The sequence below is a fragment of the Heterodontus francisci genome, chromosome 3 (genome assembly GCF_036365525.1).
Source record: "Heterodontus francisci isolate sHetFra1 chromosome 3, sHetFra1.hap1, whole genome shotgun sequence".
Taxonomy (NCBI): Eukaryota; Metazoa; Chordata; class Chondrichthyes; order Heterodontiformes; family Heterodontidae; genus Heterodontus; species Heterodontus francisci.
The window spans coordinates 93,669,438-93,694,273 of NC_090373.1; the positions used below are offsets into that span (position 1 = coordinate 93,669,438).

General features: G+C 41.7%; 1 protein-coding gene across 1 annotated transcript in view; it reads right to left on the minus strand.

Annotated features, from left to right (window-relative positions):
* LOC137358558 (chloride intracellular channel protein 5-like) overlaps positions 1-24,836 on the minus strand; it is a 144,978-nt gene that overhangs the window by 19,864 nt on the left and 100,278 nt on the right. The window contains exons 2-4 of the mRNA XM_068024539.1: positions 13,920-14,029; positions 7,942-8,067; positions 4,225-4,331 (exon numbers count right to left, since the gene is read on the minus strand). Of these exons, the coding sequence (XP_067880640.1) occupies positions 4,225-4,331; positions 7,942-8,067; positions 13,920-14,029 (343 nt within the window). The remainder of the gene's footprint in view (positions 1-4,224; positions 4,332-7,941; positions 8,068-13,919; positions 14,030-24,836) is intronic.

Consider the following 24,836-nt stretch of genomic DNA (forward strand, 5'->3'; position numbering starts at 1 on the left):
CATCTTGAGCATTCAACCAATATTTAAATTTGCCAGTAGACTTTCCTGTGCTCCGCACAATTGTTGCATCCCTCTGGAATATATGTCACCCAGGTACCTACTCAGGACAATTGGTCTTTGGGTGGTCTTTCCTGAGTGTCATAATCGTTCACATTACTATCCAACCCTTAATGTACTATATTGCGGCCGGAATTTTACGCCCCCCCCCCCCCACCCTCTCCGCAGAGCGGGCATGGCATTCCTGTCACCTTCCAGCTTGTGGTGAAATTTTATGAGGGGCAGTGGTGGCGAGAAATGGCCCGCCTGCCCCAGGCCAATTAACTGTCACTTAAGGGCCTCCTCCTACTGCCACTAATACTTTACCAGCGGGTGGCTCAGGCCCCCAGCAGGCTACCCAGTAAAATCTGGAGGCCCCCTTGCAGGCTGGGTGGGGCCCTCCTGATCGGGCACCCCTGTGCCCCATGGAGGGCTACCCCCCATGGCTGAACCCCCAGTTAGAACCAGGAGCCTGTCCAGATGCATCACCCTTGCATAATCTAGCAATTTAAACGCTAGCACTGAACCAGGGATCTTCAAATTGAATTTTCTCAATCTTCTTTACAGTCTGTTAAAGTCCACGATATATTCCTCCATTGGATAACCATCTGTTTTCCATAATTGGCTCTTTTTAATGATCATGGCATGTAAACAAGTTAAACACTTGCTGAATTGGCAAGTATATCCACTTAAAAAAGATATAAATCTATTGTGATCAAACAAGGAGAGGGAAAAGAGGGGAGAGCTTTGGCCCCTCCTCACCTGATCGTAAGAATATCCACCTCATTCTTCCACTGGTCGTATGGCTCAGACTCAGAACATTGGCAGGTAATCATACCCTGACAATTTACACTAGCTTTCTCCCATATTTTCCATAGAAAACTAAAATCTCAGTGACTACTATGTAAAAAAAAAATTTCTTGGTTTCCAACCTTCAGATTTAGGCAACCATTCTCTACTACTATGTTAAATTCCAGAAAGATTGTTGTGGAAGGATGACGCTGAGCCTATCTTTACTCAGTTTCATATTTATTGTACAGAGCTAAATGCTGAAAGTCAGTTTATATCTATCCCCTCTCATTCCCTCATGATTTTAAACTCCTCTATCAAATTAGTCTGTAAACTCCTCTGTTCAAAAAATTGCCCCTTCCCCGTCCCCTGCCAAGACATTCTGATGGCATTTCCTCATACCAGGTAGTATCTTCGTAAATCTGGACTGTACCCTCTCTGCTGCCTCAACATCCTTCTTATAGTGTGAAGCTCAAAACTGCACACAGTTCTCCAACTATGGTCTTGCTGAAGTTTTATATAGATTTATCATTACAATTCGGTTTTTATATCCTTGCTATAAAATCGGTATTCGAGCTGTTTTTTTTTTAAAAATGGGCTTATCCACTTAAGGTCCTGCTATTAATGGCTTATGAGCCAAAACTCTTCCACATCATCTAACCTCCTGCTATTTATAGTATAGTTTTTACCATTTCGTACAAAAAAGTATCACCTTACATTTTCTGACATTTAATTCCATCTGGTAACTTTTTGCCCATTCTACCATCTTATCAATATCCTGTGCTGCTTCCTTTTGGTCTTCAGAATGATCTATGATTCCTCTCATTTTAGTATTGTTTGCACATTTGGACACCACTCCCTCTAGTACAACATCCAAATTGATGTACGGTGAAATGAAACAGCCCAGAACAGAACCCTGTAGGATAGCACTATCTGCTCCCAACCATTGAGAAACTGTCCTTAACTCCCATTATGTTTCCTCCCTGCTTAACAGTTTCTATTCCAATTTCCTGCACTCCACTTAATCCATATCTCTTAATCTTCTCCAGCAGTCTCCTGCAAAGTACCTGGTCAAAGACTTTCTAAATGTCTATTCTCCATATCTGTCACCTCCTCTAAAAAAGGCTCAGTTATATTGGTGACAGTGATTCTGCTGTTCTTCTCATTACACAAACATTTCCTCCATGACAAAATGCATGAAACATTAGCGACATTTTTGTTAAATCTGGACATTTTAGTTAAAAAGAATACCCTAAACCTTGTAATTTTTTTCCCTTCAATGCTTCTCTTTAACGACCAGATTATAATGGGCAGGAATATCACAGACCCAATTATGACCTTCACCAACATGAGAATGTATACTTACTTAAACTACCACAAAATTGGAGTAGGAATGAACTGAATGGATATAAAGTCCTCCTACAAACACCTGTCACAGATTAGGCAAGAGGCAATTGCCCAGTTCCCATTCCCTGGAATTGTGTCGGCAGTAGTGATCAGTGGGAGGAAAATTCATACTCATTTGTCTCAAATCATTCATCTCTCTCTACCTTTCCTTAAAACCCTCAATATCATTTCTTAGTAGATATTCATTCAGTTTTTTTGTTCAAACAAAAGTATTAATTTACACACCACTTACGGCTTAGCTAGAAGCCTATCTTCCATTACCACTGCTATTTGGTGAGAAAATTTATTTCAAGTGCTGTTTGAAGTTTTCCGATTTTATATTGACAGCCTCGTGCATCCACACTCGAAGTGCTGTCGGTACCTATATCTTAGAACCTCAACCATATCTCCTCCCACCCTTTTTTCTAAGGAGAATAAATTCATCTTCAAGTTTCTCCTCATAACATCGGGCACAAGTCCAACCATCATTCTCATTGCTCTTCTCTGAACCCTCTCCAAATATCAGGGTCATTTTGAAGCTAGAATGCCCAACATCATATTGTTTTCTAAATATGGCCTTGTCAGTGATGTATAAAAGATATTTACCAACATTGTTCGAAATCCAAAATGCAAGATAACAGCCAAAGCAGCTTTCTCTCCGATTCTTAAATTTGAATGAGGAAATAAGTTGTCTGTCAGGCTTTCCCTTTGTCCGTTTGACTGAAATTTACGTTGCCGCTGCCATAATGGGCAGCGGCCGTGAACAATGGAGGCTTGCATGCGCGGGCTGAGCTCCAGGGAGCCACCGCGATATTAAACGTGGCGGCTCATTTAAATGATCGGGGCGGACTGCACCCCCCTATGATGTGGAGGGGGCAGGCGGTCCATCCCCAGCAATGGCGTCAAGTGCCACTGCGCAGGCGCCGACACCATTTTTAAAGGGCTACGAGCCCTACTTTGTTATTTAAATTTTTAAAGCAAAATTCATGTAAAAGTGATGCAGTGGTTAGCACCGCAGCCTCACAGCTCCAGCGACCCGCGTTCAGTTCTGGGTACTGCCTGTGCGGAGTTTGCAAGTTCTCCCTGTGTCTGCGTGGGTTTCCGCCGGGTGCTCCAGTTTCCTCCCACCTCCAAAGACTTGCAGGTTGATAGGTAAATTGGCCATTGTAAATTGCCCCTAGTGTAGGTAGGTGGTAGGAGAATGGTGGGGATGTGGTAGAGAATATGGGATTAATGTAGGATTAGTATAAATGGGTGGTTGTTGGTTGGCACAGACTCGGTGGGCCGAAGGGCCTGTTTCAGTGCTGTATCTCTAAAAAAAAATGTTTCTAGCCCCTCTCCCACCCCCCCAATAACCATGCAAATCATTCCTTGCCCTCTCCCCACCCACCCCCCCAAAATACTTACCTTGTGTACCTGACCTCCCCTCCCCCCAAAGATCATGAACTTTTAATTCCCCCTTTCCCACCATCCTCTACACCAATCAGATTAGTTTGATCCTGCACCACCCTTCCTGGCACTAAAATACTTACCTGCTCCCCCTTCCCCACCAATGTCCTGCTTTGGATCTTATTATGTTCGAATATTAATTTGGCTCCCATCATAGAGCGGCCGGGGGGTGCGGGGAGGGGGCCGCCATGAGGCCTCGCTGTCGCCCACAATATCGGGCCGGGCCGGTGGGGAGACTGTAAAATCCAGCCCTTTGTGTCTGTTTCTCACTCTGATAGGTGCAAGAAATTAGAACTCTATCTCATAGTTTTATTTTTTCTGTCAATAAATCATAGATGGCTTCAAAATTCAACTTTTGTTTCAGAAAACTGCACGAGTATAAGATAATAAGCTCTCTCTTGACCTTAATACACAGAAGCCAAGCTCTTTGTTCTTGGGTAATACATATCTAATATCTAAAGTCCATGTAGGATCTAAAGTCCATGTAGGATTTTACTGATGCTGAAGCTTTATGCTATGATACTAACAATCTCCAATCTAATAAGTGTGAGTTGCAGCTCTCACCTTCATTAGCATTTATCCTTGTGTTTTTAATGTACGCTGAGAACTTTGCAAAGATGTCAATTCCAGCAGTATTCGATTCGTGGTACTTTGCTGCAAGCTTTGGGTACCTGAAAATAGGAAGAGTACAAAATAGATCTTGATCATAATTATCACAGCATCGTCACTGGAATTTTAACAAATTTTAACAAAGCACAAGAACACTTGTGAAATTGTCTCGCAGTCATAGTATTCAAGAAACACCCAATGAACTTTTTTTTCCCTAGTATTGATGGTCGCAGGTCTGACTCCAGCAGTGGTAACAACTGCACATCATTGAAAAATGCAGAATATCCTTGCTTTCTCTTGGGTCACTAACTTATAATTTATTCATAACATGTAGGATAATTCGCTTGACATTTTCAAAATTAAATCCGCATTAATAATAAATATATTTAAGTATTACTGCAGCTTTTGAATACTTGCCCCTGCCAAGATAACCAGTGTCAGCATCAATCACCTGCCCCCACCCCAGTGCAACTTCAGCTTCACATATCAGCTATTCTTGTGGCCTTTCGATGAGATTTGCCAGTTTGGTGACTACTGTGCACTATTGTGGTCAGTATTGTGCTGTGGACCTGGATATGGGTGATCAGCAGGAGGCAGATACATTAATTGCATCAACCTAGGCTAGATTCAAACCCAGATTCAGAGATGAAAGCACAGTATGGTAACCCATTATGAAACCTAATGAATTTCAAGTAAAAAGGTAACCTAAGTACGTCAAAATTATCATTTTAAAACAAGAGCAAATTTTTACCTAAGATTTTGAAATATTGCAGAATTACATTTAATTTGTGTGTGGCAATGAACTGGTGAAAAGAAGCAAATCAATAGTGCCAGGTTATAGCTAATCTATCGGTTTCTTTTTAAACTGCTATTAATTATGTTTGTTTTACGAGCGAACGTGACTGTACAAGCCCCTGCTCAGACTCACAAATTATACAATGGTATAATTGGGCCACTAGGCAGTACAATACATTGATTTAGGAGTGGTAGGGCGTGGATCATACCTGTGAACCTACAGAGCATAGGATACCAATTGTGACTGAACTGTCAAAAAGGAACTGGGTTAGTGCTACCCCAGTGGGAAGCTGGAAACAAGGAGGTGCAGTGACTCCAGGCTGCTCACACCATGCAGCAGCTGCTTAACGCAGCTATATTGGCAGAGGCCTGGGAACAGGTGAGATAACCTGGAAAAAAAGGGGACAGAAGTGCATCTGATAGCGCAGCAATTTTTTTTGCCCCCCTTGTGATTAGCTGATCCACAAAGACCAGAAAATGTCTGAAATTCAACCTCTGGTAAGTGATGAAGGGCACTAGTTAACCTTAGTACTCTGGATAAGGAAAGAGAAAATGGAGAGATGGTCTGATCCTGATTCAGAGATCCATGCTAGAAATGCACAAGTGGACCTCAGATAAGGAGGAGAGAGAAAATCCAGTGAAGAAACTGGGTAAGAAAATAAAAATCAGTAAAAAAAGGGACTATGAAAAACATTACCAAAATACAAGCACAATAAATTAATACATCAAACCCACTATCAGAAATCTTATTTTCCCAATGAAATTATAATTCCTTTAAAAAAAAATGGGGTAGAATTTCCCAGCTGCTCTCCTAATCTTTGGTGAAATCCCTAAAATAACTATTTTTTCCACAGTTTCCCCAGAGTTTTCACTGATCTTCCACTCAAGTTACGGCAGGGGATTGGGAGAAATTCTTTCGAAATTCTACACCTATATAATTATTTTAACAATTACAGATTGTGCTGATGGCAGTGTTATAGCACTATGTCAACTATAAACACTTCATGCATGGTATGATATTTACTTAAAGTTACTCTAGTACATGTTAAACAAGTGTCATGTTTCCATTCCATTCATATTCAGTCAATCCAGAGAAACAGAAGGGAAATCATCTCTCTAATAAAATGCTGTGTTTATTGTTCTCAATTTTTCCACTAACACAAGATGAAGAACGTGGCCCGTGTCTCATGTAGTATATTGTTTTCTTTAAAGCCTAGCTCCAGATTCACAAAAGGGCATTCCAGATGTCACACATGTTGCAGCAGCGAGTACAGACAAAATGTGTTGCTGTCTCGGAGACCTTAAAGTCTCTAGTTACATTATTCATGCAAATATAATCTCACAATTATTGGTGGTGGTAATGTGGTGATTACCCAAAATAATCTGCACAGAGTGTGTGAAGGAGAGGATGAAGAAATAACTCATACATATTAAATGGACACTGTACAGATGACCAGTGTGGCGCCCAAATCAAGGATGCTTGCAAGTGTGACATGAAGGCCCTAAATGTCGACAATCACACCCAAGAGGCACTAGCTGGCGAAAGAGGGAAATGGCGACACATCCTGTGGACTGGTGTGCACTACCGCAATGAGCAGTTGCTACAGCAGCTTGGCAACAGGCAGCAACATCAAAAACAACAACTCACAGTGTCACTTGGCAGCTTCACGTGCAGCACTTATGTCAGAACCTGCCTCTCAAGGATTGGACTTCACAGCCATCAACAAAGGTGCACCAAGAGAAGACACTCTATCTAAATGGATTGCTTGCTGCGTGTCTATCATCTTTCGTAGATGGAAGGATGCCAACCACCATTTACGGTAGATTTCCCCAGTTCTTGCACATTGTATTGGCAACACACCAGTGATTTTCCAATACACACTGCTGATGGGGGAAGGATCTCACTACAGGCAAGACCTCAGAAAATCTCCCTTTTTATTAGGTATATTAGGTATTTTTATTGTCCTGCATTTCAGATTTATGATTTTGTATAAATGTAATCTTCTCAAACTATCAAAAGGTAATAAATACTGTCACAGTCAATGTAAAAGAGAAATCCAGAATTGATACTGAAGTTTAACTTTTGACCTGCTGAACCTTGTATCTACTACTGGGACAGTCAGATGACTGGTGCTGTTGATTCCTTTACTACTTATGTAACAGTGCCCATTGTAATCTCATCCAAAAGAGGAACATGGCATTAATTAAAACTGCTAGTGCTTAGGCCTATATATACTAATTATGTTAAGAGAACCACTTGCACCTGAAGCATCTTTACAGTATACCCAGGTTCTCTTGATGCTAAAACTGCTCCATTATACTATGGAGTGGATTTGAAAATAGCAGATAACTTTCATCAATCAATTAATCTCTCCTGTCTTCCACCCTGTCACAGACCTTCCCTTTTGTTCTTTCTCCTCTCTCCCCCCTTTCACTTCCTCTTTTTCTCATTAACTCTGTTTCTCTATCCACAAATGCTGCCTGACCTGCTGAGTATTTCCAGCATTTTCTGTTTTTATTACAACAATAACTTCAACTTTGCAGGTCCGGGCGGGACCTATGCCAATTTCAGTGGAAAATACAAACTAGCCAGGAATAGTGCTTTTGTCAAGCTAACCTGTAAAGCTGAGCTAGAAGTCAGCCCACCCTCCTGTGATCAGAACCAAAAAGGTGGATCCAACCCAGGTGGGGCCACTCTTCAATTTTGTCACCATCAGCACTCAAAACTTGGTGACACTTGATCAAATAAATTCTTGGTGCTTCTGGTAACACTGCTGTTGCTGTTGTTTATTTTAGAGGGTTACCTCTGATCATGCCTTTGGAGGCAACCTGTAAAGCAAATAGGAAATTAGGTTTATTCAAGATAATGATACTTACTTTGGTGGATATAGTGTCTCCTCCAAGAATTCTTCAATTTTGTTGACATCTGTCTTAACCTCCCCATTAAAGGTCAGGAATGGAGGGTGAGTACCAGGAGCTAGGTTATGTAGATCAGCTGGTTTTCTGTAAATAAATAATAAAACTAAGCAATAACTGCCACTATAGAATATAAATACATAAAATAAATCAATAATATTGTAGGAAAATCATTTGTGGAATACTTGCATGGTTTTTAAGTTTTCTGAAGTGAATTGAACTCAGGCCCATGTAAATATATTTTGGTTTTATCAGCAAGCAAAGGTTTTAAAAAGTTAATCTATTCATAAAATTCTACAATATCTGTCCAGTTATTGGAAAATGATAAGGAACATGAGAACATAAGGAACAGAAGCAGGAGTAGACCATATGGCGTCTCGAGCCTGCTCTACCATTCAATACGATCATGGCTGATCTTCTGCCTCAACTCCACTTTCCCACCCAGTCCCCATATCCCTTAATTTCCTGAGAAAACAAAAATCTGTCTCCCAGCCTGGAATATATGCAACAATGAAGCATCCACAACTTTCTGGGGTAGAGAATTCCAAAGATTCACAACCCTCTGAGTGAAGAAATTTCTCCTCATTTCAGTCTGAAATGATTAGCTCCTTATCCTGAGGCTGTGCCCCGTGTTCTAGATTCCCCAGCCAGTGGAAATAACCTCTGAGTGTCTACCTTGCACGCTCCTTCAGAATCTTTTATGTTTCCATGAGATAACCCCTCATTCTTCTAAACTCCAGAGCATATAGGCCCAATTTACTCAGCCTCTCATCACAGAACAATCCTCAATTTCAGAAACCAATCTAATGAATCTTCACTATATCAGTTCCAATGCAAGTATATCCTTCCTGAGAAATGGAGACAGAAACTGCATACAGTATTTGAGATGTGATCTCACCAAAGCTCTATACAATTGTAGCAAGACTTCCTTATTCCTGTACTCGAATCCCCTTGCAATAAAGGCCAACATGCCATCTGCCTTCCTAACTGCTTGCTGTACTTGCATGCTAACTTTCTGTGGTCCTTGTACGAGTATACCCAAGTTCCTCTGAACATCAATATTTAGAAGTTTCATGCCTTTTGACAAATATTCTGCTTTTCTATTCTTACTACCAAAGTGAATAACCTCACACTTCCTGCGTTATACTCCGTCATCCACTTTGTTGCCATTAATTTAACCTGTCTATATCTCTTTGCAGCCTCCTTGTGTTCTCCTCACAGCTTACATTCCCACCTACCTTCGTATTGTCAGTAAACTTGGATACATTACTTCCAGTCTCTTTGCCTAAGTCAATATAGATTGTAAACAGCCGAAGCCCCAGCACTGATCTTTGCGGCACTCCACTAGTTACAGCCTGCCAACTTGAAATTGCCCGCTTATCCTTACTCTCTGCTTCCTGTCCTTTAACCAATCCTCTATCCATGCTAATATATTACCCTAACTCTATGAGCCCTTATCTTGCCTATTAACCTTTTGTATGGCAAATAATCAAATGCCTTTTGTAAATCCAAGTATACTATGTCTACTGGCTCCCTTTTATCTGCCCTACTAGTTACATCCCCAAAAAACTCTAATAAATTTGTCAAACACGATTTCCCTTCCATAAAATCATCTCAACTCTGTCTGATCATACTATGATTTTCTAAGTGCATTGTTAAGATTTCCTTAACAATAGATTCCAGCGTTTTCCATGTTATATTTGCTAACTTCCAATCCACTGGGATCATTCCAGAATCCAAGGAATGTTGGAAAATCATAACCAGCGCATCCACTACCTTTGCAGCTACTCTTTTAGAACCCTAGGATGTAGGTCATCAGGTTCAGAGGATTTGTCTGTTTTTAGTCCCTGAAGTTTCTCTAATACTTTTTCTCTGCTGCTATTACTTACTTTATTTTCTTCACTCTTATTAGCCCTTAGGTTACCTTCCATTTCCAGTCTTCTGGGTAAAAGTGCAAAAAATATCACTCTGGTTTTCAGAAGTCTAGGCAAAATGTGTGATATGTTTAACTAATTTGACACAACATGCATGAGTATTAATTTTAAAAATCTTTATTATTGGCATTAATTTTAATTATAAATTACGAATGAACCTTTCAAATTATTTTCAACTACAGAATTAATATAGTAGCCTCCTTATTTTTCAAATCTTCTCCACATATGTTGTGCACCTCCAGGTAGGAGTAGGATGAACTATCTTTTTGCTGAATCCGACACAATTCTGATTAATACCACCCCAGGATTGTCTGACAGAAGGCATGGTTTTAGCAGGAAGAATCCAATTCTCATCAAGCTGGAATACCTCACTAGCACACAGCATTCCAGTCAGCTACCGATCGGAAAACTGGTGAGGTCACTCGAGACAGCCCAAGCGATGCCCTGCCTCGAGATTCAAATACATGACATTCTGATTGGTTATTATTTTCAATTACTATTCTGTTGTAGGATGATTTCAAATGACGATAATAATTATTTTAACAATAATGCTGAATTTCATGACATTTGAAATCCAATTAAGTAAATAGAAGTTCAATAAGTTGGCAAAACACCCTCACCAGTTTGGTCAGTGAGCTTGGTGAATGCTGCAGATATAAACAGAGTGAAGATTCATCTAATCCAAACACTTCACTATTAGAAAAGTAATGTATACATTGTGTAGTTTGTGGTGAGAGTGCTAACAAAGACAAATATTGCTAGTCAAGTGGTGCTAATAACTTATTATCTAGGTGATATTTTTCAGCCAAACAAATGCAGAGAATGAATACATAATTAGTAACGCTATTTGGATCCAACACCAAGTTAAATTTATATAGTGTCTTTATATTGAAAAACAACAGGCACATCACAGATCATAAAAAAATTAAGATTCACGGGAATGACATGATTGCACCCTAATCTGCGCAAAAGATGCAACTGAGAAACAAAAAAAAAATACAGATTGATGTAGTGCAGTAACATCAACAAAGGATGTGGGAAAAATACCACACAAATCAAACTCAAGACTGAACAGTTTCACCCTTATTTTTAAGCCTCCAAGCACTGGGGTTTAATGTTTATCCTCTAATATTTGCATTGCTTGATCGAATTTTTCTAAAAATGGCCTCAGACTCCTATCACACAAACAGAATAAATCTTCAACCAAGGTAACTGCTTCTCAGACATGAAATGGAGAAAGTATTTGAGGGTCATACTAAAGGAGAGAGACAGCCAACATCACAGAATAAGTGTATGGAAGAAAAGCAAGCCAAAAAAAAAAAGAGATATTAAGATAGGTGAACAAATCTTAGCTGAAGAAATGGGTTTTCAGGACAATTTTAAAAGACAGAGAAGCAGTGCTCAAGAATTCCAGAGGGCAGGGCTCAGGCAGCCGATAGCCCTGTCACTAACAGCAAGGTTAAAGTGGTGGTGGGGCTGGGGGGGTGATGGGGGAAGAGACATTAATAGTGGATGACAAAGAGAAAGGCAGAAAGGCAGAGAGACAGAGCGAGAGCGACACTTTTTAAAAAAGAATTCTTGAATAATCTCTATATAACTGTTTAAGAACAAAGAAGAACAAAGAAAATTACAGCACAGGAACAGGCCCTTCGGCCCTCCAAGCCTGCGCTGATCCAGATCCTCTATCTAAACATGTCACCTATTTTCTAAGGGTCTGTATCTCTTTGCTTCCTGCCCATTCATGTATCTGTCTAGATACATCTTAAAAGATGCTATCGTGCCCGCGTCTACCACCTCCGCTGGCAACGCGTTCCAGGCACCCACCACCATCTGCGTAAAGAACTTTCCACGCATATCCCCCTTAAACTTTTCCCCTCTCACTTTGAACTCGTGACCCCTAGTAATTGAATCCCCCACTCTGGGAAAAAGCTTCTTGCTATCCACCCTGTCTATACCTCTCATGATTTTGTACAACTCAATCAGGTCCCCCCTCAACCTCCGTCTTTCTAATGAAAATAATCCTAATCTACTCAACCTCTCTTCATAGCTAGTGCCCTCCATACCAGGCAACATCCTGGTGAACCTCCTCTGCACCCTCTCCAAAGCATCTACATCCTTTTGGTAATGTGGCGACCAGAACTGCACGCAGTATTCCAAATGTGGCCGAACCAAAGTCTTATACAACTGTAACATGACCTGCCAACTCTTGTACTCACTACCCCGTCCGATGAAGGAAAGCATGCCGTATGCCTTCTTGACCACTCTATTGACCTGCGTTGCCACCTTCAGGGAACAACGGACCTGAACACCCAAATCTCTCTGTACATCAATTTTCCCCAGGACTTTTCCATTTACTGTATAGTTCACTCTTGAATTGGATCTTCCAAAATGCATCACCTCGCATTTGCCCTGATTGAACTCCATCTGCCATTTCTCTGCCCAACTCTCCAATCTATCTATATTCTGCTGTATTCTCTGACAGTCCCCTTCACTATCTGCTACTCCACCAATCTTAGTGTCGTCTGCAAACTTGCTAATCAGACCACCTATACTTTCCTCCAAATCATTTATGTATATCACAAACAACAGTGGTCCCAGCACGGATCCCTGTGGAACACCACTGGTCACACGTCTCCATTTTGAGAAACTCCCTTCCACTGCTACTCTCTGTCTCCTGTTGCCCAGCCAGTTCTTTATCCATCTAGCTAGTACACCCTGGACCCCATGCGACTTCACTTTCTCCATCAGCCTACCATGGGGAACCTTATCAAACGCCTTACTGAAGTCCATGTATATGGATCAACTTTGTCATCAATCAACTTTGTCACTTCCTCAAAGAATTCTATTAAGTTGGTAAGACATGACCTTCCCTGCACAAAACCATGTTGCCTATCACTGATAAGCCCATTTTCTTCCAAATGGGAATAGATCCTATCCCTCAGTATCTTCTCCAGCAGCTTCCCTACCACTGACGTCAGGCTCACCGGTCTATAATTACCTGGATTTTCCCTGCTACCCTTCTTAAACAAGGGGACAACATTAGCAATTCTCCAGTCCTCCGGGACCTCACCCATGTTTAAGGATGCTGCAAAGATATCTGTTAAGGCCCCAGCTATTTCCTCTCTCGCTTCCCTCAGTAACCTGGGATAGATCCCATCCGGACCTGGGGACTTGTCCACCTTAATGCCTTTTAGAATACCCAACACTTCCTCCCTCCTTATGCCGACTTGACCTAGAGTAATCAACCATCTGTCCCTAACCTCAACATCCGTCATGTCCCTCTCCTCGGTGAATACCGATGCAAAGTACTCATTTAGAATCTCACCCATTTTCTCTGACTCCACGCATAACTTTCCTCCTTTGTCCTTGAGTGGGCCAATCCTTTCTCTAGTTACCCTCTTGCTCCTTATATATGAATAAAAGGCTTTTGGATTTTCCTTAACCCTGTTTGCTAAAGATAGTTCATGACCCCTTTTCGCCCTCTTAATTCCTCGTTTCAGATTGGTCCTACATTCCCGATATTCTTTCAAAGCTTCGTCTTTCTTCAGCCTCTTAGACCTTATGTATGCTTCCTTTTTCCTCTTAGCTCGTCTCACAATTTCACCTGTCATCCATGGTTCCCTAATCTTGCCATTTCTATCCCTCATTTTCACAGGAACATGTCTCTCCTGCACACTAATCAATCTCTCTTTAAAAGCCTCCCACATATCAAATGTGGATTTACCTTCAAACAGCTGCTCCCAATCTACATGCCCCAGCTCCTGCCGAATTTTGGTATAGTTGGCCTTCCCCCAATTTAGCACTCTTCCTTTTGGATCTCTCTCGTCTTTGTCCATGAGTATTCTAAAACTTACGGAATTGTGATCACTATTCCCAAAGTAGTCCCCTACTGAAACTTCAACCACCTGGCCGGGCTCATTACAGTTTCTTTTTAAGTGTGTGCGTTTTGTGAAGTGACATGTATTCTGCTGTACATTTTATTTCAAATGAACTTTAGTCCCTTACCTCTTCAGGTCGACTGTTGTGACATTGAACACAACACCTTTCAGCCACAGAATCATGAAGAGACGCTGAGAAAAGGGGCAATTGCCAATGCTCTCTCCGTCAATGCCAGCCTGCAGGAGAAACAAAAAACATTGTCATATTGCCTACAAAATGTACAAGAGGAAAAGATCAATTTTCACATTATTAATTTCCAGCATAGTCACTTCCTAACATTTGGGAGCGCAGGATCTCTATTCCGATCGCTTAACCAACTTTACTAAAACAGATTATCTGGTCATTATCACACTGCTGTTTGTGGGGCCTTCCTGTGTACAAATTGGCTGTAGGGCTTCCTACATTGGTGCTGTAGACGGACTATAGTACTGACATAAGACTGGCTACACTTCAAAAAGTACTTAATTGGCTATAAAGATTTTGGATGCCCTGAGCTTATGGAATATGCCACATAAATACAATTTATTTTAATTGTTCTTTTTTGCCTCCAGCATAATTACTGGCACCAATGGGTTTCCTCCTTGTAGGATCTCCCTATCTGAGGCCTTTGGAAGAAGCACAGCAGCACAATGAAATGATAGCAGCAAGGCCACACTGCAAGAGAGATGCCTTATATACACATGCACCTCCATATCTGCAGACATAAGTCAACAGGTGGCAATTAATCAAGTTGAAGACTCCTGTTCCCAAAAGGAAGTGGGCACAGCAGACCCGATGGCACCCCTGAGATATGTGACTGCCCCCGAAAGGTTAATGTTGGATGCTTCCTTGCACCCAATCACATGCCACTGAAGGCATGACAGACATTCATTAAAGAAAGCATGCCAGGATTAGTAGCCATCACACTGATTGACCTCACTCTGCAAGCTACCAGTAACCATATCTGCAGGCACTGACTGGCAATGACTTTGGGATACTGCTTTCACAGGGGTCGAGTCAGAGACAACCAGATACAAGGACACTTGCAGCTACCATGCAGCATAGGACTGGTATGCCCAGTGACAGTAGCAGTCAGCTGTGACCTGAAACCCAACACCACCTCCTTGCAGACATGCTGACATTTTTTATTCATTCATGGGATGTGGGCATCACTGGCTAGGCTAGCACTTATTGCTCATCCCTAATTGCCTTGAGAAGGTGGTGGTGAGCTGCCTTCTTGAACTGCTGCAATCCATGTGAAAGGTAGGTACACCCACAGTGCTGTTAGGAAGGGAGTTCCAGGATTTTGACCCAGCAACAGTGAAGGAATGGCGATATAGTTCCAAGTCAGGATGGTGTGTGACTTGGAGGGGAACTTGCAGGTTCCCATGCAATTTTCTGCCCTTGTCCTTCTAGTTGGTAGAGGTCGCAGGTTTGGAAGGTGCTGTCTAAGGAGCCTTGGTGCATTGCTGCAGTGAATCCTGTAGATGGTACACACTGCTGCTACTGTGCGTCAATGGTGCAGGGACTGAATGTTTGTGGATGGGGTGCCAATCAAGCAGGCTTTGTCCTGGAATGTGTCGAGCTTCTTGAGTGTTGTTGGAGCTGCACCCATCCAGGCAAGTGGAGAATATTCCATCACACTCCTGACTTGTGCCTTGTAGACGGTGGACAGGCTTTGAGCAGTCAGGAGGTGAGTTACGTGCCGCAGGAATCCTAGCCTCTGACCTGCTTTTGTTTTAGTTTTAGTTTTAGAGATACAGCACTGAAACAGGCCCTTCGGCCCACCGAGTCTGTGCCGACCATCAACCACCCATTTATACTAATCCTACACTAAATTCCATATTCCTACCTCATCCCCACCTGTCCCTATATTTCCCTACCACCTACCTAAACTCGGGGCAATTTACAATGGCCAATTTACCTATCAACCTGCAAGTCTTTGGCTTGTGGGAGGAAACCGGAGCACCCGGAGGAAACCCACGCAGACACAGGGAGAAGTTGCAAACTCCACACAGGCAGTACCCAGAATTGAACCCAGGTCGCTGGAGCTGTGAGGCTGCGGTGCTAACCACTGCGCCACTGTGCCGCCCTGTCATGGTATTTATATGGTTACTTCAGTTCAGTCTCTGGTCAATGGTAGCCCCCAGGATGCTGATAGTGGGGGTTATAGGGATGGTTCTGTGAAGTGGTAGACCCTTGAAACTACGGCACATTATATTTCAGCACTCAAAACAAGAAAGCAGGAGCTGGGATATGTCATCAATTGCATGCAAACTTATCCTTGCACCTTGGGTTTCTGTCACTTCTTAGTTATCTCTCCCTTCAGCCTTGGTAAAGGCAGCTAATTGGCAAAGAAGTCTTTTGAACTTATCCCAAAAGATTTTCAAACTGTTGTTGTTGTGATGCCCCACCCCCTTTAATTGTCCCACCCCTTTGTAATTCACTTACCTGAAACTTTCCCCTCCCACCACTAGTTTGCTCCCTGCATGTCTTTATTTGCATCTGGAGCTGCAAATAACGATGATGTTCAGTTCAGTTCAGAGATACAGCACTGAAACAGGCCCTTCGGCCCACCGAGTCTGTGCCGACCATCAACCACCCATTTTATACTAATCCTACACTAATTCCATATTCCTACCACATGTCCCCACCTGTCCCTATATTTCCCTACCACCTACCTACACTAGGGGCAATTTATAATGGCCAATTTACCTATCAACCTGCAAGTCTTTGGCATGTGGGAGGAAACCGGAGCACCCGGAGGAAACCCACGCAGACACAGGGAGAACTTGCAAACTCCACACAGGCAGTACCCAGAATTGAACCCGGGTTGCTGGAGCTGTGAGGCTGCGGTGCTAACCACTGCGCCACTGATGTCGGAAAATAGAGTGCAAAGAGCACACTTTAATTAGTGACACTTCAAAACTTGTTTCTAACCAATCAGGTGTAAGCTACATACATATTGGAAAATCTAGGCTTCAAATCTTAAAAAGGCACTGCTCTAGTCATCTGTAGGACCAGGCCAATTGCAAGTCATTTAGATTGCAATGGCGTCATTCAAACCGACTGGAAAAAAAAGGATGGGCTTGCGGTCCCAAATGAATCTTGTTGTACATGTTTATACTTATATTCTCAATGGGATTGTAATTCCACTGATCACTGCTCTCAGCTCACTGGTTAACACGCGAGTGTAAAATTCCTCCATGAACTAGCTCAATTAATGCATTTTAAAAATTCATGACTTCATTAAAAGCATGCAAGTAATTTTATGCAAGTCAGTTAACTGGTACCCTAAAATAGCGTTCTGCCGAATGTCATGCCCAATGGCCAGATTTTGAAGGTTTTCAAATATTAATCTTGTTTGCCTGTTGCCAGAAATGAAGTTTTTCCAGGTATTTGCAGACAGATTATCTAATAATCCTTCTCCTGTATTTGGATCAATCTGTCTTTTACAGCTATCCATTATAACTTCTTCCTAAAATAGTCAGTACTGGAATATAAATTGCAACTTCTATGGTCTATTCTTCTGCACCTCATGATCGATTACATGTATTAGGATATCAAAGTACAGAGGGTGGCTCTTTCCCAACTGACAATCAGCCTTTAATATTTGAACTGCATTTGAATGATGAGTGTTCGAATTGCTGGCCTTCCAAGTTTATCTGTATGCTCTTCCTTAAACTGTTCAGTTTTAGTCCTATTATTTTCATCGACAGGATAAGAAACTCCTGATGTAAATGAACAGCAACACAAAACAGGCCTGCAACTGGCAGGCAAGATATATGCTTAATCCAAAGAGTGTGTTGCTATCAATAAACCACTCTGTGCTAGTTTTACTGTTGCCTATGTAACTTATAAATACCGAATACAGGACAAAGAATTCGGTATTCTTAAAAATGTATTATTTTCCAGCAATCCTGACCCAGTTAGTACTTCCTTTTGGTTAGGTTGTTAAAAAGAACATAATGATCCTGGGGGAAAGTGTGTAAACACATCCAACTGAATTACGTGGCACGCAACAACAAAATAACCACTGTGCTTTTTATATTACCTTACAGGTTCTATATTTCTCAGCATTCCCTGTCAATAAAGAACAGCTGTGTCTTTGTTAGAACACCATTCACTATTTGTCGAAGAACAGCTGACACTTTTACTCCCCATAGATATCATAGCACCAGAGGATGAAAATAACAGGAGGTGTGCATCACAAAGGAAATACTGTGTAGGCCTAATTTATTGATTTAGTAGGAATTCTTTCAAAAGGAGTGAAATGCAATCTCAACAAAAGAAAGCAAAAGCTTAATCCTAACATAATTAAAATTATATGGTACTGTAATGAAAATTATTTTGGTTCATAGGCATGTGGTTGTTGAAATTTACAATTATTTCTCCCCCACCCTACCAACATCATGAGTTCACAGTTAGTTATTTTCACTTATTTGTGTACTAAGCTCCTGAATTTCCAGCATTATCTGTTTTAGTGACTACTGTGATTGCCAATCACAGTGTTGCTGTGCCTATCAAAGTTGTTCTAAACTCTGCATATTGTTATGCCCACACAAGTCGAACTTATGAAATATAAAATGAACTTATGAAGTAAACCTGAAATGGACATTTTTCTTGCAAACAAAATGGAATAAGAGGTCAGGAGACCCTTTCCTTTCTTGCCAGTACACATAGACCTACAAGAACCCTGAGCTATTTTCATGTCTGTACAAATCTTGGAGAAGTCATTAAAATAGAAATGACCTTTCTGGACATAGTCCTGAGAAATCATTAAAATGCAAATAAACTTTTCTGTGGAAATGGCTGCTACTCTCCAACTGATTGTCCACCCAAAGTTATAGGCCTTTTGACTCGAAACTCTATTGAGGAAGACTTTGCAGTGTTGACTGGGCAGGTGTACCTTTGTCGCATATGGTGCCTAGGTTGATGCCAGGTGGTCTATTAGTTTTATTCTCATTAGACTTTTCCATCACACTTTTGAAAGAACTGAGTGGCTTGCTAGGCCATTCAGAGGAAAGTTAAGAATCAACCACATTGCTGTGGGTCTGGAGTCACATGTAGATTTCAACAGATTTCCTTCCCTAAAGGACATTAGTGAACCAGATGGATTTTTACAACAATCTGGTAATTTCATGGTCACTATTACTGAGAATAGCTTTTTATTCCAGATTTATTTAATTCATTGAATTTAAATTCCCCAGCTGTCCTGGTAGGATTTGAACTCATGTCTCCAGATCATTAATCCAGGCCTCTGGAGTACTAGTCCAATTATATACTCAATATGCTACTCTTCTGATTATGATGTCTTATACCATGACATACACAGGACCCTGATTGCAATGGTGACAATGGAGGGTGGAGCATGCACCTCGGAGGCTCCATCTAGTGTTACTGGTACACAACACAGGAGGCATCAAAAAGGTATATATAAAAGTATTTTTGTGGGTCTTGTAGGAACAGGACCCTCCCTGACCTATTTTCCTGTTGGCCATTTGGTCTCTGGACTACCAGATATTGTGCCAGACTGCAGGCAGTCAGCTGCATTGCTGTACCATTTGGCATAGTAAATTAGGCCCTCCTGCCACCAGGATTGGGCAGTCAATGGATCCACTCTGGCAGTCAGCTGCTCAATCGTTAAAATTTACCCCAATCTGTTTTTGTGATGTTTGCCGAGTGATAAATATTGGCCACGACACCAGGAGAACTTCTCTACTCTGTTGCGAGACTTTTTACATCCACCTGAGAAAATAAATGGGTTCTCAGTTTAATGGTACATCTGAAAGACAATACCTCCAACATTGCAGGACTTTCTCAGTACAGTACTGGAGTGTCAGCCCAGATCATGCACTCAAATCTCTGAAGTGGCCCTTGCAGCCACAATCCTCTGCCTCCAGAAATGAGAGTTCTAACACTGAGCCAAGGCCAAGACTATACAGCCTCACAATAAACGCATCCAGCCAGTGGGGAGACAGGGCTTCAATCCCATCAACCTGTACTGAATTCAAACTCAAATTCTTGAGGTGGAAAGGTAATCTGCCAACCCAATGCACCATTCAGATTTTCATTCCCACTGTTTTCAATTGAGAAGGTTTAGTCAGTCACATTGCTGCCCATCAGGAAGCTGACAATGGACATGAAATTGTGGCATATGTTTGGCTGAGTTGCTGTCATTCTTAAAAGTCAATACGCATTCCAACTCAATGCAGTGAAGTACTGATGTTGTTTCCGATGTAAAGCGAATCTTGACCAAAGTTCCACCCTGTTTCTTTTCCTAAGCATCGAACGTCTTTTAGAAGTTATAATGTGAGACGGGTAGTGAAAACCGAGACTGAAATTTAAACCTATTACTACAGTTGAAATATTTATGGAAATTCCATTTATTAGATCCAACTGCCTCTGAACTAGCAGCAAAATGAAAAGATCTCAATCTAAGCACCTCAGGTAAACAAATGATCATTGAAATGACAAGCAAAATACTGCAGATGCTGGAAACACAGAACAGGCCAGTCAGAATCTATGGTGAAAATGGGCAGATTTAGATCTCAGGTGCTGATCTGACTTCAGTACTGAAAAATAAAAGACGTGTAAAGTGAAGGGAGAAACATCTCAAACAGACAACACTAAGAGGAATCAGGATAGAACAATGTAATGGATCATTTCAGTAATTAAAGCTGGCATTTCTTTTGTTTAATAGGTTGAATTGTCCCATCTGTAAACCACCATAAGTGAGGTGTATGAACCCTTTTGGCTTAATTCTCACTTATCACTGGAAATCTTTCCTCAAACTACAGTGCACACAATACACGGATGAAGCAGGCACTGGAACAAACAACAAGAAAATAAAGAGCTCCATCTCTTTGATGTTAATGATTGACTCATACTTGCTCAAACTGTGGTAAGATAATACCTGAAAGCAGTTTAGGTAAAGATTCAAGAACTCTCAAATAGAAAACTTCTCTTCAAATCTACATTAAAAAAAACCTAAATTTTTGCAGGGCTGCGGGGAAAAGGCTGGGGAGTGGGACTAGGTGAGAGCCAGCATGGACACGCTGGGTTGAATGGCCTCTTCTGTGCTGTAACCATTCTATGATTCTGTGATACATTTCTTGAGGTTTCTTTCTTTGTGACCGCTTTCACCAAAGAAATGCCAGAAGCACACACTTACACTGAAAATTGGTAATGTTAGATGTTTCTTCCCACTTTATCACTTTGGTGCTTTATTGCACCAAAGAATCTCCATTGGAGCAGCTTAACTGCGAACTATTGGAACTTATCTTCAGAGCAGTGGCTGCATCGCTGCATTTCACTGCCAGCTTTCAACCCACCGATTTAGCGACACAACCCTGGAAATTACTGTTGGTGACACTAACATTTAGTATGTTTGTCCGACATTCCTCTGCCCAATGTTTTAGCAGAGGCATTAGTTCAGTGAAAATCAACCAGTTAACAGTTGGGTGGCACAGTGGTTAGCACTGCAGCCTCACAACTCCAGCGACCCGGGTTCGATTCTGGGTACTGCCTGTGTGGAGTTTGCAAGTTCTCCCTGTGACCGTGTGGGTTTCCGCCGGGTGCTCCGGTTTCCTCCCACAGACAAAGACTTGCAGGTTGATAGGTAAATTGGCCATTGTAAATTGCCCCTAATGTAGGTAGGTGGTGGGGATGTGGTAGGGAATATGGGGTTAATGTAGGATTAGTATAAAATGGGTGGTTGATGGTTGGCACAGACTCGGTGGGCTGAAGGGCCTGTTTCAGTGCTGTATCTCTAAATAAATAATAAAACAATTGACAAAGAAATGCGCTGCTAACACATCAGTTATCTGCTGAGTTCTTATCATCCTTCATCTCAAACTTTGTTTCTTCCTTTCAGGGGACAATCACCTCAAACTTCAACAACTCAGTCTTTTTCCTGACTCCTCTTCCTATTCATTTTCTCCCAACCCCATCACTCTTCCCAATCTTATTTCTTTCCATATTTTCATTACCCCTTTGACCTTCTCTCTGATCATGAGCAGTACATCCTGAGCAAGGATCTTAGTTTCATCCTTCAGTGCCTCCACCTCAATGAATTCTGGAGATCAGCGATTTTTCTGTTGAAAGCTGCCAGTGTGCCATTGGCTGTGTAAGTTTCTTGATTCCTCTTACTCACTCTAATGTATCCCTCTGAACTTGCAGTGTTCCATTCTCTCGGGTCCAATCCAGACATCATTAAGAATCTTGATTGCAAAAGGGGTTTTCTGTATGGCAGAAGGGCAGAAGGGCCTTTACCTTGCTGAGGCTGAATTCCAACTATGACCCACTACTTCTGCTCATCTTGAGCCCACAAAGATAAAACAGACATTTGTAGCATCTGCTTTGGCTTGACTGTCCACTGATACAGGATAGAGCCTGTGCTCTGCCCAGTATTCTCATAAAAATGGCAAGTGAGTCCAATGTAAGTCATAGGACCTCGATTTGAATTTGAAATAAGAACAAAGAACAAAGAAAATTACAGCACAGGAACAGGCCCTTCGGCCCTCCAAGCCTGCGCCGATCCAGATCCTCTATCTAAACATGTCGCCTATTTTCTAAGGGTCTGTATCTCTTTGCTTCCTGCCCATTCATGTATCTGTCTAGATAAATCTTAAAAGATGCTATCGTGCCTGCGTCTACCACCTCCGCTGGCAACGCGTTCCAGGCACCCACCACCCTCTGCGTAAAGAACTTTCCACGCATATCCCCCCTAAACTTTTCCCCTTTCACTTTGAACTCGTGACCCCCAGTAATTGAATCCCCCACTCTGGGAAAAAGCTTCTTGCTATCCACCCTGTCTATACCTCTCATGATTTTGTACAACTCAATCAGGTCCCCCCTCAACCTCCGTCTTTCTAATGAAAATAATCCTAATCTACTCAACCTCTCTTCATGGCTAGCGCCCTCCATACCAGGCAACATCCTGGTGAACCTCCTCTGCACCCTCTCCAAAGCATCTACATCCTTTTGGTAATGTGGCGACCAGAACTGCACGCAGTATTCCAAATGTGGCCGAACCAAAGTCTTATACAACTGTAACATGACCTGCCAACCCTTGTACTCAATACCCCGTCCGATGAAGGAAAGCATACCGTATGCCTTCTTGACCACTCTATTGACCTGCGTTGCCACCTTCAGGGAACAATGGACCTGAACACCCAAATCTCTCTGTACATCAATTTTCCCCAGGACTTTTCCATTTACTGTATAATTCACTCTTGAATTGGATCTTCCAAAATGTATCACCTCGCATTTGCCCTGATTGAACTCCATCTGCCATTTCTCTGCCCAACTCTCCAATCTATCTATATTCTGCTGTATTCTCTGACAGTCCCCTTCACTATCTGCTACTCCACCAATCTTAGTGTCGTCTGCAAACTTGCTAATCAGACCACCTATGCTTTCCTCCAGATCATTTATGTATATCACAAACAACAGTGGTCCCAGCACGGATCCCTGTGGAACACCACTGGTCACACGTCTCCATTTTGAGAAACTCCCTTCCACTGCTACTCTCTGTGTTCTGTTGCCCAGCCAGTTCTTTATCCATCTAGCTAGTACACCCTGGACCCCATGCGACTTCACTTTCTCCATCAGCCTACCATGGGGAACCTTATCAAATGCCTTACTGAAGTCCATGTATATGACATCTACAGCCCTTCCCTCATCAATCAACTTTGTCTACTATCTGACTCGGGGGGGCCCTGGATGTTCCAGGGTGGGGGGGGGGGGGGTGGTGAGGGAAGAGGGGGGGGTGATGGGTGATTGTCATGGCCAGACTGTTGATGGGAATGGAGCAGGAGTTGTTCCCCTGTGATTTATGGGCTGATACTGCCACATTCTGCCGGGTGGGAGGTCTCAAATTTTAAACCGATACAATTAAATATTTGAATGCCACTATATTCATTAGGTTTTTTCGTGGAACAGGATGCTATTAAATGTTTTATTAATTAAAGTGATCACTTCTGTGATTTAGCCTTTGGTGGAGAACTGAAGGGGAAATGGGATTACCACTGCACCCATACGAGATGCCATTTGCAGGTGTAACTAAATGCACACAATGGTCAAAGACACCACTTCAAGACACTAATCGCAGTAAGACCCAGAAAAAATTGGGAATTACCAAGAAATTGAAACATCTGTAAAATTTCACGTGAAATATCAAAATATGTAAGCTATCAGTAAATCTCACTGTAAACCTGCAATGGTGCAAGACACCACTAAATTCAAACAGGAAATCAGAGTCTCTTCTCAAATAATCATTTCTATAATTAAAGTGCCAACTTGGTCATTGTATTGAAGGCAACATCGTGATTATCTCCTCCTGTAAATAAAATAATCAAATCCTAAAGATTTAAATGCGCTGATGTAGCAACTTCAACTTGTTACCATAGTACAACTTGATATCAGATGAGACGTTTCTTCATAATGATACTCCAAATTGCCAATTTACTGGGTTAAAAGCAGGTGAATTAAATTGAGTGCTGCTGTTGAAAAAGGTACTGGTCACAGCCTCTAAGATTAACAACATCCTGTTATGAACTTGCCGTGCACTTCAGCTCTTATTTTACTGCGACAAATTTCTATTTATGATCGCACAAGAACTGCTAATTTAGTTTTTGTGCTAACTTCAGTGAAAATGTTTTATTTGCAAGGTGGTGGGGAATGTAGAACTCACTGTAAAACTTTCTACTATCCTTGCCCGAAATAGAACTGCCGAAGCTGCTAGGCCCATCTACTTCTTTAAAGCAATATTCATTCAGAAAAATGTAAACAGCTTTTCAAAAACAAAAAAAAGCAGCATGATCGTTGGCTCAACAATAGTCAAATGGAATGCGCCAAGCGACTGCTGATATTCAATCTTTGTTACTGTGTTAGGTTTGACATGAGCTTTTCATCAAGTGAATGAAGCACAAAAAACACTGCAGTAATTCAATACAATGTACCCACAATGGAATAAAGATCTAGAAAATAACTGACAACAAT